We start from the raw sequence: 15355 nt of genomic DNA on the forward strand, positions 1-15355 counted from the left end.
TAGTATCAATATCAAAACACTTTCTATATAAAAAATGATATATTGGGAAGAAACGGGGTCAAAAAAATATTTGAAACTCTTAATATTTTAAAAAAAAAAAAAACATTCACCATTAGTAAAACTGAATAGGTGTATTGAATTCGGGGCAGGAAGTTGGAGATCCGGGCAGGAAGACAAGTATGTCTCCCTATCAAAATCTCAGAGCAGCAAAAACCCAGGTCACCCACCAGCTTCTATACTGCACATTCATCCATGAAAAGCTTTACGCCCCAACTAGAAAATCCCGTTAATGGGCAAGGGATCCCAAAAAAGTAGAAGGCTATTTTTTCTTAATTTTATTTTATTGAGTGATTGGAGACCTGGCTATCTTTTGTACCATCCTATAAATCCTGCCAAAAGAATTTCTTCGAAGAAAGTTCCTGCAAAAAAATTCAAAATAATACAGCTTGATTATATATTGGGTGGCAATTGAATGAAGAAACAGAAAGTATACCATACATCTTAATAAGAGCATCTTCCTTGTAAATGAAAAACAGATTAAAGATCAAAATATCACTAATGTTTTTGTATCGGGTAGCATTCGAATATAGAATCATGAGGGAAATTATTCCCAAGCCTCCCATCTCCAGCTACCCATCAGTTCCACCAAAGCAGGCATTACCAAGACAATTTTAGTTGGCCTGTTAAACTAAAATTGCTGGGTAAGGCATAAACTTTCCACCATCCCCTCTTGAGACCAACTTAAACTAGCAATACAATTGGATGCTTCGATGAATTAACCTTTTGTCCCTATTCCAAAGTATGAAGATCAATAGATATATCTGGCTCCTGAAGAATACCCAGCACCCGAAATGCACACCCAAGAAAGAAACAAAGATGTACAGTCTAAATTGAAGTGTTTGGCTTTAGTCTAAATTCAAAAGATTCCAATATGCATGTTGTGATAGCAAATGCGACAGAGATTAAACCAAGAGCATATAGAGAGTCAGTAACATACTTAAAAGAGTAACCTCAGGTGGGAAGAAGTGGCTTTCTCTCATCAGATCCTACAAGATGACTTGCCTATAGAGGGGAAAATTAATATGCACATAGTGAGCAAAAGTATAACATAATAGAATTCGACTCTGCAAAACAAGGACTGCAGGTTCACACCTCTTCACTTGCTCCTGCTGCCATATTTATAAAAGAATCCTTTGGCCTGAAGAAGGAATAATAAATTCATAATTAAAATGTAGAATAAAGAATGTACAAGTCACAAAGTTTCCCCAACCCCCCAACTGAAGCAAATGCCCAATGATACTACTTAAAAATCAAGGCACAAAAAATCAGCAAAAAATGAGCCTGTACCTTTGATTTTCATGAACATCTACTAGCTCAAGCTTCCCATTTTGTTGTTCATCTCTGACTTTAGAAAGGGGTGAAAAGAACTAAAGGGAAAAAAGAAGCAGAAGATCAAAAAGACTGATTAACAATAAAACACTTCTCTCTTTTCTCACTTTTCATCCATCCAAAAAGTTTGTCTCAAATTACCTGGTGCATTGAGATAAATACAATAGAAATTCCTAACAAAAAGTTTACAGTCAAAGTATGACCAAACATCACAGCAGATGCTATGCCCGTAAAGATTGTGGCAACTGTTGAGGAGTACTTCTTCAAAATTGTATCTGAAAATTTCAAATGCATCTCAATAAGCTCAATAAATATGATTGCTGAACACATACACCCACCGGTGGTGGGGGGGATGGGGGGACAAAACAAAATACACACACAAACAGAGAGAGAGAGAGAGAGAGAGAGAGGAAGAAATAGTTATATACATAATTATTTTTTTTATAAGTAATAAAGAATTATATTAAATAAAATTAGTCCTTAAATACATTTAACAAATAGGTAAACATATTATTACCTGCATATTTGAAGAAAAATGATGATAGAATTCCTTGTGCTGCATTGTTAGCTATCAGAAGCATGGTAGCTTTTGAATGACCTTCTAAGATATCAAAGCTACTAGGACCTGAAAATTTAACATTGTGATTTCTGAGGCCCACAGCTTAGTTTGATTACAAAAAATGCAACAGTTTATTGGCAAGGGTACATTTACGAGTTTGATAAAAATGACTTCATTGTACTTCACATTGTTCTCGAAGACAAAGATCAATAAAAAATCAAAATGGGCTTTTAGTTTTACACTATATTTGGGAGCATATAAAAGAAATTTTTTTGATAAATACAACGCATACATTTAAGGACAAGGAGCATATAAAAGAATAGAATAGGTAGATCATAAACGAATGGAATGAAATACGGTGTACTTTTCCTAGTGTGTGGAAGTTTATCAAAGACAGAATAGAAATCAAAGAAATATATAATTGTATATACCCTTCAACTTTCATTTGCCCTTTTTTTTCTTAAAAAAAAAAAGGATAAAATCCGTATTTCATCTTCAGGAATGAGTGTTTCTCCAATTTTTGGGAGGAATGCTTACGTGGGAATGGAATGGAATCGGCAATTCCCTCACTGCCATTTCATTCCTACACACTAAACTCTCAAACAAGGGAATAGATGAAATATCCTTTAAAGATCTCCTTCTTATTCCACTCCTTCCAAACTAGGGATGGCAACGGGACAGGTGACGCCCCCACCCCTGCTTCGAGGTAGGGGGTTTGACCCCACCCCCACCATCGCCCCTGCACAACCTGACCTGTTACCATCATTTGGAACTAACAAAATTCCTCCTAATCCCACCTCATCCGTTCTTGACAATTGCTTTCAAATTCTGAACTTACATACTCTGGATCCCCCTTCAAAGTTTATAATTAACTACTTGCTAATAGATTTTGACTAACACTATTTAATTGCTTTGTGCAAAACAGAAAACAGAAAACAGAAAATAGAAAATTTATTGACCCAGATTTGGATGTGCTCAGAACAAGCATGAAACCCCTTCTAAAGGAAATAATGAAATTCAATGAAGAAATTTTAATCCAATCATCATTCCTCACTACCCCATCCATCAATTACACACGGAACAAAACTCTTCAGAGAATTAAACAATTTAGAATAAGCAGAGAGTTTATTAATAAATAAATAAGGCAGGGAGTAACTAACAAGGCAAAATTAGAAAAATATGGTCTCATATATATTTCACAATAAAATTTTCTACATCACAAACCAAACATTGAATTTCACAACACAGAACCACATAATACCCACCAACCAAACCATTATTTATCCTAACTTAGCAGGATGTTCTGCAAATCATACAACTCAAGCCACAAACTATGGATTTGAGGTCATAGCCTCATAGGAGTCTTTGGAAATGAGAGTTATTGGATTTGGGGTCATCGGAAGACAAGGATCATTACCGTTGATGAATATAGCCTCCATGGCAACAGAGATAGAGATTGACAGCAAGGAGAGAGAGGGGGGAGGGACAGGGGCTAGGTTTTGATAACTAATCAATGGAGAAAGAGAGGGAGAGAGAGAGGGAAGGAAGGGTGGCTAGGGTTTGTGAATGAAAAGTGATGAGTGATAGTGTTGTTACATAACTTTCAATATTTTTAAGCCATAAAAATAAAATATTTAATATTTTTAATATATCAGTTTGGACGCAGGGCAGGGGAGCCAGGATGGGTGAGGAAGAGTACACACGACCCACCCCAAACCTTCAACCATTAGGCATGGGTCAGGATGGGTCTCTGTGGGTCATCTATCCCTATTCCAAACAGAATGTTCAGAAAAAGTGAGCCAAAACCAATTATAGTATCAGAAGCAGCCATTAAATTTTACTATCATTTTCCATGATGGACTGCCATTTTCATTTTCATTAATTTCCTCACTTTGGCTGAGGGATTTGCACAGTAGGTTGACAAGAAATATATCAACACAATTTATTCTCTGCCAGACTTACATCAGGTCATTCTTTTTCCCAAACATATCTAAATGTACCTATCTTTCTAGATTTAGAAAACTGTGAAGGCTAACTAAAGCTATTTTCTACACTAACTGAATATAAGTAATTCCTAAAAGAAGAGAAGGAAACACGAAGATATTCAGCCACAACTAAGCAAGTTAATTATGTAACATAATCAACCAAATGGTAAGGAAGTGAACTGCCAACCACATTAAAGTACAGTTGAATAAATTAAACTGCAAAATTTTTTTCTTTTTCTTTTTTTTCTCTTTTTATAAGTTAAAAAAAAAAAAAAAAAACTTATTAGAAAAGGAAAAGAGAATGCCACATAATTATGTAAAATACTAAGGCCATGATCCCAACTAGTTTTTGCAATCAGCAACATGAAACCTTTTTCTTGACATTCACTTCTCTGATTAGCCTATTCTTTATTCTTCTTTTCATGTGGCTAGATCATCTCAAACAACATTCCACTTTCTTTGCCCTTAATGACACACCAACTTCTCACAAAGGCAATCTGTATCTTTTTTCTCCTTTTTTTATTGCCAATTATCTACCAGCTGAACTTAATATCTGAATATGTTGGATGTTACCTACCCAAATTTTTCATCACAAATCAGTGACGGCTAAAACACCACCTCATAAGATTTTCTTTGTATTTTATTTGGTGCCTTCAATCACACATCACTAGAGATGCATTTATTTACTAATTTACTTGACCCGTTCTATTTTGATTGAAATATAATCAATTATCATTTGTGTGGTTGCCTTCATGGGTAGAAATTCTTTTTTGTGATAAATGCCATCTGGTTGCAAATAAACTGAGTTTAAAGTAAATAGTTATACATAAAGAGCTAGTACTTGTGTCAGGTTCACACGTCCCTTGTCATGACTTGCACATTCTATTGATTGTGTACACTATGAACATTATATACTTGGAAGGACTAGTTTAATCAGGTAACCACAGCCTACCGGGACAAAATAGGATTATCTTCCAATGATTTAAGCAGGAATTTAGCATTCAGAGGCAAATTAGTTAGTAGATTGATCTTAGGTTCAAATCCATAAAAAAAAAAAAATTAAAAAAAAAATAAAAAGATTAACATTGTAGTAACCTTTGAACATAATAGTTGTATACCTTAGATATAAAGATAGATGAATTCAGGTCCAAATATATAAGTTTCAAACATATTTTATAAAATATAACATGATCAGAACACATATAGATTCAAAAAAAAAAAAAAAAAACAGAGGCACTTGGAATTAAGTTTTCGTTCCTACAACCCTTTAATTGAATGCACAAAAATAGTACCACTATTTACCAAGAATGTTAAACAAAAATGTTCCTATCAAGACACACAGACGCATTTCCACAAAAACCAAAATTTTGAACCCAAAATCCACCATAAAGGTTGCATCTCTCATAAGAGGGTAGACTTACTCTCATAAAAAGTACTCTATATAGTCTACCTACTTATCTTCTTTCCCTTTTCCAAATTCAACGGATAAAGCAAATCATATAGAACAACTTCAACAGTATTTTCTTTGGAGTGGTTTGGGAGATGATTCAAAACTTCACCTAGTGAATTGGTCTAAGGTATGTTCTCCTATTCAGTCTGGGGGTCTAGCAATTAGAAATCTGAGATGCTTTAATGAATCATTGTTGGGAAAATGGTTGTCGAGATTTGGGTCTAAGAGAAGCATTATGGAGAAGGGTAATAAGGGTTAAATAAGGAAGTGAGGAGGGAGGTTGGTGCTCTAATTCTATTCCAAGCTCCTACGGGGTGAGTTTAAGGAAAACTATTAGTATTGGTTGGTCTACTTTTTCTCTCTATATTCAGTTTGAGATTGGAGATGGGGACTAGAGTGAAATTTCGGCATGATGTCTACTATGGGGAGAATCCTTTGAGTGTGTTTTCCAAAATTATTCAAAGTCAACAGTGTCAAGGAGGCTTATGTGGCTGATCTCATGCAATTCCCTAATGGGGTTCATTATTGGGACTTGGGAGTTCTTGCATGCAATTCAGGATTGGGAATGGGAATCTTTGTCTAATTTTTTGGATGTTATATATGGAGTCTCGTTGAGGGGTATTGGTGAGGTTAAGAAATGTTGGATGCCTACTAAGAGTAGGGGCTTTGAGGTGAGCAATTATCATTGGGCCTTGTTTGGTGTATGTAATCGATCCTTCCCTTGGAGAAGCATTTGGAAGCCAAAGGTTCCTTCCAAAGTTGCGCTCTTTATTTGGGCTGCAGCTTGGGGAAATATTTTGACTATTGATAATTTATGTAGGAGGAAGGTGAGGATTCTGGATTGGTGTTATATGTACAAAAGGAATGGAGAATCAGTAGATCATCTTTTATTAAATTGCCCTATTGTTTTTAAGTTGTGGTCTATGGTGTTCACCTTATTTGGTATTATATTGGGAAATGCCAAAAGACTGTGGTTGAGCTCCTAGCATGTTGGCAAGGAAAATTTGGTCGCCATCATAATGGTTTTATCTAGATGGTTGTCCCTTATTGTTTGATATGGTGCATTTGGCGAGAAAGAAATAATCAGTGTTTTGAAGACTCTGAAAGGACAATAGTAGACTTAAAAAAAGAAATTCTTTAAAACACTATCGGATTGGATGTCTATCATAAGAAGTCCTTCTATTTCTTTGGTTTATGATTTGATGGATGTTGTGTATTTATTTGTTTTGGTCCCCTGCTATATACTTCTTGTATATTTGGGTGACTCCTTTTTATGAATTTGAATAATATTTTCTTTACTAATCCAAAAAAATAAAAAATAATCATGACAAATGAACTTGAGTGAAGCAGAAAACTCTTCACATGGATAGAGTCATAAATAATAACAGAATTGAATGATAGCATACAAGCATGAAAAATAGAGAAAACCCCACAAGGAAAATGGACAACTGTGTGCCAATATACTATCAGAGGCTTCATTTCAATAGAACTCAAACATCCTCCTTAATATCCATGAAGCAGGAACAAAGGGTATGGCACAGATACATTTACACACATAATGGAATAACAAACCATTTACAGAAAAAGGGAAAAGAAAATGTTGACATAAAAACTCCTTGCATTTCTCCTGACAATTATATTCCTGTTTCTACAACTAAAAAAATATATTTGTATTTTACCAAACCAGATGTGCCCAAAACCTTTTTCTATGAATTTCAGTGCTAAAAGATCTAGTTTAAATCCTGGATATGTCCAAGTATCATATACATATTGGGAAGTATCCGCAAAGAACCAGTTTTTTATATAATAATGATACAGAATACTACTCCTTCATTTAGCTATATTTGTTGGTTATGCCAATATAATCTGAAATGCCATTTTTTTTTCTTGTCAAGTATTATCTGAAATGACATGCTATTAAAAATAAAGATTCATGTGCATACCTTTGACAATGGCAGTTACCAATATTCCTAGAAGGTTGAATATAGCACCATACCCATATAAAAATAAGTTCTGCAAGCCAAAATTACAGAGATTCAAATTGTAGACATTAACTTCCTTTGTATACTTTCATTAATTAACAGATATTGCAACTGAAATACAACATGATTCTGTATGTCAGATATGGAAAGAACATTACAAACAGAATTAGGATCTTGTAGATTGAATCTAAGGCCAATTGACCCAAATATAATGGACAATTCCTAATTTATCTCCTTCAGGCCAATTAAGAGTGTGTTTGGGTGAGCTTATTTTCATTGGTTTATTTTGTTTGAAAAATAAGTTGTGTGCAAGTACAATTGTACATGGAAATGGCGAGGCTTTAAAAAGCTGTACATAAGTTGACCATAGTAAGCTGGCATTTTAAGTTAAATCAAACTGACCCTAACAAACCCAAAAAGACAGGACCAGGAGCTCCAATGAATTTATCACCAGCAGACATGGTCCACAAACACTTGCTTTCTTGACTTCCAACAACAGAACCGAAGAGCCCTTCAACTTTCTTTGGTGAATTATGCTATAACTTAAAAAATTATATCTCATTTTCAAAAATTTCACTTTCCAGCCTAGGGAACAACCACACCCAAATTTCACTCAATATGCTTTGACAAACATAATGAGTAGCCCCTCCCAGATATTCATAAAAGCATTAACGAACCATTTTCATATGATGCAAGGGGAAAAACAGGCATACTGCATATAACTCATAGTTTGATAAAAGAGCAATATTTACTATACATCAAGCACAGACCGTACTTGCTATATTCCTTGATCAAATAATGCAATTTTAAACCTCAAATCATTGCACCAAGTGAAACTAATAAATTAATTATACATGATCCTAGTATGTTACCTGGAGGTAAATGCTTGTATCATATTGACTTTTTAGAGCGTACTCATTGTAGACAGATGCCAAAGATGGAACAGTTACCTGTAAATAAAATTATTTACATTAGCCTCCAAAATCCACAGATAAGTTTTGAAAATAAGAAACACAATGTAAACAAAGTAGTTTTTCCAAACTTCCTTCTTATCAAGCATTCCAATTGTCCATGTTAAATAAGAGGACAATAAATACCAGAAGTTACTTACAAAGACCAACGTGTACATGTATGCACCCGTTGCGACTGGAAGACCCAAAGCAGTGGTACCTTCAGGCAAAGAACGCAACTGATTTACACTAATTCCAATGAGCAGCAGAGCAAGAGCTTCCCACTGTAGCAAAACAAATGAATCAGCAACATACCATACAATTATCGAGGCACAGAGAGGTGTTATCAATAGAGAACCCCAAAGGTGTTAACATTGCCAAGCTCTCATACAACATTGAAGAACAAATGACGATAGAAAGAAGAAAATTTTTTATTTCTGAGCAAGATGAGGTGCAACTAATGTATGATACTAACCTGAATTATGGAAAACCGGCGTCTCATTATAAACTTCAACAAAACAGCAATTACTAAAACCTGCATGTCAATGACCAAACATCAAATCTTTACAAGACTTTCACTATTTCTACAAAATATATATAAGACTAAAAATGAACATTAAGACAGTTTTCACCAAATCACTAAACTAAAGTTCAGATTAAGCAACAATATTACAAGGCTTCATTTTTTCTTTTGAGTTTCCTTTTTCCTACTCTTAATGACAAGGGCCAATAATGGAAGCTCATGATGGAGCCATATGATCCTGTGTATTTTTGTTTCCTTGCTCTCACTCAAATACACCATCTATCATACCAAGTGGAAGTTCAGCTTCAAAACTAACTTGAATAAGAGTAAAGATCAAAACTGTAAAAGGGCCCACATAATAACCAAAATGAAATTATAAAAAGCAAGACACATAATAAAATTACTGTGTAAGAAATTGCTGATACTGAGTACCTCTGATATTGATAAAAAAACTGTTCAATATCAAAAGATTAAAAATGCATGTTTACAGCCATAACAAGTATGCTTCTACAGGATATTGAAAATGACACATGACATATATGCCAAAAATATAACACAAGTAAGGAGAATTCTGTTGAATCCAGCTAAACTATTATCATTAGTGGACAATGTAAAATGTAATACAAATGAGCATTTTTTTCACAGCAGGTAATGTTAGTGGCCATGAGAGATACAAATAGCAAGCTAAGAAAATGGCAAGTAATATCATTAAAATACCATTTACAAAAGAAATAAATCTCAAAATACCTTCAAATTGCTCAGCATCTTCACTGTCGCAGGATTGAAATATAGCTGCATAACAGATGACCTTATGTCAATCAATTTATAACTTTAGACAAACACACAAGTCCTGAAAATGCCAGTAACAGAATAACTTATGGTGAAGACAGTTCTATTCTAAATAAAAAGCAGCAAATGATGTCAAAACACCTAGGAAGCCTACACACCCAACCATATTTGGTAGTGAAGACTGCAGACACCAGCCGAGGCAGGTAACCAGCTGCCATATGTACATAACATGGCATACATAATATACATTGAAGGAACACCACGCATTACATCTACAAACATTGTTTCCAGATATTTGCACAAACCACTAATCCTTTTCTTGTTGCAATGGCTCTAAGAGCTTAATATTCTGGTCTAATCAGAGCCCAAGGACCATCACAGGAGATAGACCATAGATATTCCAGTCATAATCAGAGTCTATTCACGTGGATGAGCATGACCCAAATATGTAATGGAGGTGGAAAATTATTACATGAGATAAGCTGATTCAAAGGCAAACAAAATAATTTCACTATACTCTCAAATGGAACTTGCTCAAGGAGCTGAAATATTGCTCCAAGATATATTTTAATAATTTTTCAAGTCAGATACTCAGGTGTATTTTGGATTTTTTGTATTGTTCCCAGCAGCTTTAGTTGCACCTAATTATACATATGGCCAATTTTCATTTCTTGATTTTGGTTGATATGTGGGCCATTTTGGATGCACTTTAATTGCATGCTCAATTAACTTTGAGAAACTTGGTCCCAAAGCTGCATAGGTAGATGCCTATATATAGTTTATTGATATTTCAGCAGTTAAGAAAAAGGATGGAAAACCCAGCTGCTTGTTTGATACATGATGCACCCATCACTTGGGTGTGATGCTCAAGAACCCTAAGGTGATATTAAGTTGATCTTTCTCCCCTCTCTATTTTCCTTTTCATTTGCTATTTGCAGCATTCCAGTCTCTTTGCTCAGATTATTCTATCTCCAAACCGACGAACCTAAGCCATTGAGTATCTAGAATACTGCCATTGCAGTGCAAACACACCCAGACTCTTAGCCCAAAAAAGACAGCCTAGGTGGCCAACAATTCCAGGCACTGGTCTATGCATGGTATTGACATACAAAGCTTGCAGAGTAATCAAGTCAATATTCAAAGAAAAGATTAAAAAAATTATTAAATTATATTGTATAGATAGATAAAAAGAGAGATAGACATGCTATCTAAAAGCATAAACATATGGTAAGAGGACCTATATAGGAATCTTACCTGCATTGTGAACTTTAGATAGTTATTGATAGCATAAAGAAATGCTGGAACAGCAAGAAGCACATTGTTTCGAGCTGCCTGCAAGAATAAGAAAACATCGTTCTGAAATTAGAGGTCTCCAACGTGAGATGTCAAAGTGAGCAACATGCTACTCAAAAATGGGTGACAAATACACAGGATGATAATATTTTTTAAAACATAAAAATCCGAATTTCAAATTAGAGACTAAGCAGACCAAACTGAAAAAGATCACTCATAATCTAAGTACCACAATATCATGACATGCAAGGGGGGGGGGGGGGGGGGGGGGAACTCGTTCAAGGAATCAACTGGCCTACACTACCAGAGGTTTTACAGGAGTAATCTACCACAGTTTCATTGCTTAGAAGCCTATAAAAAGGCCCAACAAACAACACTGGCCAATCATGCAGAGTTTACCAAACCCATCATCTTATATCCATGTCAAAGATCTATGTTGTTGAGCTTCATATATAGCGGATAGTAAGTGGGAACAAATATCTACAATTTTCTGTGCAGGAAAAATTAAAAGGCACAGCAATAACTTCTTTTAACTTGTAACTACAAAACTGATTTCATCACCATCAAAATGGTGCCTGATTACTTCTGAAACTTGGCACCTGAGGAGTCCGATACAATTGGAGACTGTATAAAAAAGGGAACCTCATGTTGCCTTCCATTGCAGCCATATTGAGAAATTCATATTTACATCCAGCAAATATTCATTCACATATCCATTATTCAATATCATTTTAGTTCCCTTGTTAATAATTTGTGAATCCAAGGTCAACCACAATTTGCAATGTGCAATGTAATACTATATAATACCCCAAATGCAGAACTCTAATTCTAAACAGTTATCTTCTCCATCAATAAATCTGAAACTTGCAAAAGCATGGTTAAATTCATTGTTATTAAAATATTTCACATCTAAAAGCTAAGACTTTTGCAACATATGAATAGCCTTTTTTCAGAGTCCATCTTACTTCAAAATTTTAAAACATAAATTGGATGATAACAATGACAGACTATTACCTGCACGAATGTGGAAATTGAGAGAAGAGGCTTCTCCCCAACTTTTTGATTCCTTGCCTGAAAAATCAACAAAAAACCTCACCAAGATAAATAAAACCTCTTGCCCTTTAAGATATGTAACATAATGGATTTTCTGAAAACTACCCCCAAGATAAAATAGGCTATGAAAAAGTTATTCCAACTATCAAATCAAACCTTTCTCTCCCATCCCCCACCCACCAAATCCTCTCACTCTCTCTTACACATGCACACACAAAAACAAACTGCACTACCATCTCCATCATATGCTAGAACCCAACAACATTAAGGAATAATAATAACTCAATTGACTCAAGATCTTCCTCTCAATAAAGTGGTTTGCCTTGTGAAGCTCAATTTATATACGTTCTTATAGGAATAACAAATAAAAAGAGATAAAGAAGTTTCAAATGTACCTGTAGCAGGAGCATAGTAATAGCAAAGAAAACCTTTGTAATCTCTGTTAAAAAATTGACGCTAATTGGGCTAAACTTGAAGCTCCCATCCACCTTGGACATATAAACTAGAATAGGCTGCAGGGGAATAAAAAAGGCATTAAATATATCAGACAACCTTGAAAAAAGGACAGAGAACTTCCCAAAGGAATCATAGCAAAGTTTAAAGCATTCAATATAATATTCTGGACCAAGATCTCACAATTAAGTACCCTGAAACAATATAAGAGCCCATCAGGTTTTGCTACCAGTATTCTCTTCTTATTAACAGGAAATAAGCAACTTGAAGCATATTGGAACATTTTATTTGTAAGAAATTTAATTGGTAGCAATCTAAGAAACATTACAACCTAGGAACATGGGAAGTGCACTTGAGTTACTACAACACATCATTTAAAATTAAATAATCCTTAAACACACATATTAACTTGACAAACCAACATGTGAAACCAATTCTTGGTACAGGTTTTGCCATATTTTATGGTCTCATCATAAACAATAAGAAAAAGCATCTTAAAGAATTCCTATTGAAGTAAGAAATTTTATTAGTTTACTTTATGAAACATAACTATTCACTACATGTTGCATATTTGACCCAAATCCCACACCCATAACCATAAGATGATAAGTGGAAGACAGGTTATTCACATGCCCAAGAGCATAAAAGACATAGAATTCAACGAGACAAATTCTTTTATGTTGGTTGGTTGGGGAGGGCATGGGGGTGCAAGAGATATATAAACTAGTATAAGCATAGAATGCATAACTATCAAACAATTTGTAAATTATCAACACGTAAGGTTTATGATATTAGAAATTCTACTGGTTTAGATATGAATTTCACCTGTAGACCAACTAGCATACAATCACCAACAACCAAAGCGATGTTGAGGGCGCGTTGCTTCGATGATACCCTGTTCTTGTATCGGTCATAAGCCCTTGACACGGTTTTGGTGGTTGGGGAAACCAACTTCGAATGGCAGACACTGCATTCTACCACCCCGTTCTTCATTGATTTTCCCCCAAACTGTCACACTCTACACAAAATTGTACCTACAAACAAAAATTAATAAGAAATAATCACCAGCCCTGTATAGATTGAACAAAAAAAATTGCTCCAAAACTAAAACTATCCAAAGATAAAGCACACCTACCAACCACAAAATGTGTCAATAAACCTTAAAAGTATAAGTTCTATATGATATAGACTCACATCAAAACAACATAGGAAATGCTAATACCCCATTTTTAACTTATCAACCAAAAAAAAAGCCCATTTGGCTGATTGGAAATGTGCTATATAAAAATAAATCAAGACTTTCAATCTGAAAAAAAATCATATTTATGTGATAAAATGGAAAGTTCTCTGTCAACTAGACTCCACTCAATAAAAAGGTAATCTTTTTCATTGAACAAAAGTGAAATTCTAAGGTCCATAATCTTTTTCTTTTCCCCAAACAGAGTATAAACTCGAATTAGATTATCATTTATCAATCACCAATAAAAACCCAGATACAAAATTTGGCAGATATACCAATATTCAATCAACTTTCATTAAAAAACGCAATCACAAATAAAAACAATCCACCAGATCTCACTACTGAGACAACAAAAATCAAAACATTTTGGTGAAAACCCTAAAACCAAAATCAAACTGAATCAAATTCAACACACACACAGCTCAGATCTTGCTATCTCATCACCATAGCTCAACTCCTACAGTCAAAACCAACGCACAAAAAAAGAGCCAAATTTCGAATCAACCAAACAAAAAATGGTAAAACAATTTACCACACCTAAACTTCCAACCAAAATCGCATTTATCCAAGAAAACTCGTCCCAACTTTTCCCGCCAGATCCGCAACTCCGAGGCCGGAATGAATTCAAATTCCCTCTCCTCCTCTCTCTCTCACAGAGAGTCCGAGAATTTTGAGTTCTTTTCTTCGTGTTTTTGTGAATGTGTGGGAATTGGAATTCCCTTTTTCTCTGTTTTTATGGGATTTTGAATTCCCAGAGATGCGAGGAATATGCAGAGAGAGAGAGAGAGAGAGAGAGAGAGAGAGAAAGAGAGTTTGGAGTGTTTTAGTTGAAATAGCTTTGGATCTTTTACGTCTAATAAGTCCTTAATTCACTTTCCAAATAAATCCATTTGCTTTGAATTTACACAAACGAATCACACGTTGTGTAATGTGAGGAAGGGAAAACGACTTACTGACGCATATGTTAAGGTGGGTAGTCGGTGACGGACCAATTAGGTGCCAGAGCCTTGTATTACAAAGAAGCGGAGTCAAAGTTGGGTTTTTTTTATGTGATTGTGATCATTCCTCTTATTATTAGCATTTTTTTTTAAGTTAAAAAATAAATTAAAAAAAAAAAAAAAAAACAAGTTCCATTTGTTTAACGGTAACCGATTCCCACACTCAGTTTCATAACTTATTCATTTTGTGCGATTTTGAGTAGCTGACAAAAAATGGTGGGTTTCATTACCAAAAAGTGCCACCATTCATAATACTTGCAGAAGTTAACAAATTGTGAAATTTGGTGTGCCGTTGGTTTTGTTTTTAAATTTTTTTTTTTTTTTTTGCTTTATTTGTCAAGCAATAATATTCTAGATCTATAAGAATCCATAAAAACGTATTCTAGATCTACAAGAATCCATAAAAACTTGCCATGTTTGTAGCATTATTTATTGTGAATGGCAAAAAAAAAAAAAAATACTATATTTACAACACTTTTGCAACAAGTTCCATGTAGTTAGAACCAATAAAACAATAACAACTTACTACCTAATATTTATTGTAAAAATGTTGTAAAAGTAACACTTACAAAAAAAATAGTACTTGCAAAAGTTAACAAATTGTGAAATTTGGTGTGCAATTAGTTTTGTCTTTTAAATTTTTTTTTTATTTGTCAGTATTAATATTCTAGATTTATAAGAATCCATAAAA

The 15355-nt window shown here is 34.4% G+C and overlaps 1 protein-coding gene across 2 annotated transcripts; it reads right to left on the reverse strand.

Annotated features, from left to right (window-relative positions):
• Positions 1 to 14531, reverse strand: LOC115963909 (CMP-sialic acid transporter 2-like). Of its 2 annotated transcripts, none has more exons than XM_031083145.1 (16): positions 14204 to 14531; positions 13252 to 13460; positions 12369 to 12485; positions 11935 to 11991; positions 10882 to 10959; positions 9586 to 9630; positions 8791 to 8850; positions 8477 to 8599; positions 8238 to 8315; positions 7327 to 7396; positions 1907 to 2014; positions 1531 to 1664; positions 1348 to 1427; positions 1153 to 1198; positions 998 to 1062; positions 1 to 419 (listed from the first exon to the last, which is right to left on the reverse strand). In XM_031083145.1, the coding sequence occupies exons 2-15, from the start codon at positions 13417 to 13419 to the stop codon at positions 1012 to 1014; spliced, it is 1215 nt and encodes a 404-aa protein (XP_030939005.1). In that variant the 5' UTR covers positions 13420 to 13460; positions 14204 to 14531; the 3' UTR covers positions 1 to 419; positions 998 to 1011. The 2 variants fall into 2 exon arrangements, with proteins under 2 accessions (XP_030939005.1, XP_030939006.1); XM_031083146.1 differs by having other exon boundaries at positions 14199 to 14531.
• Between the last annotated feature and the right edge of the window lie 824 nt (positions 14532 to 15355).

Source organism: Quercus lobata, chromosome 10 (genome assembly GCF_001633185.2).
Source record: "Quercus lobata isolate SW786 chromosome 10, ValleyOak3.0 Primary Assembly, whole genome shotgun sequence".
NCBI lineage: Eukaryota > Viridiplantae > Streptophyta > Magnoliopsida > Fagales > Fagaceae > Quercus > Quercus lobata.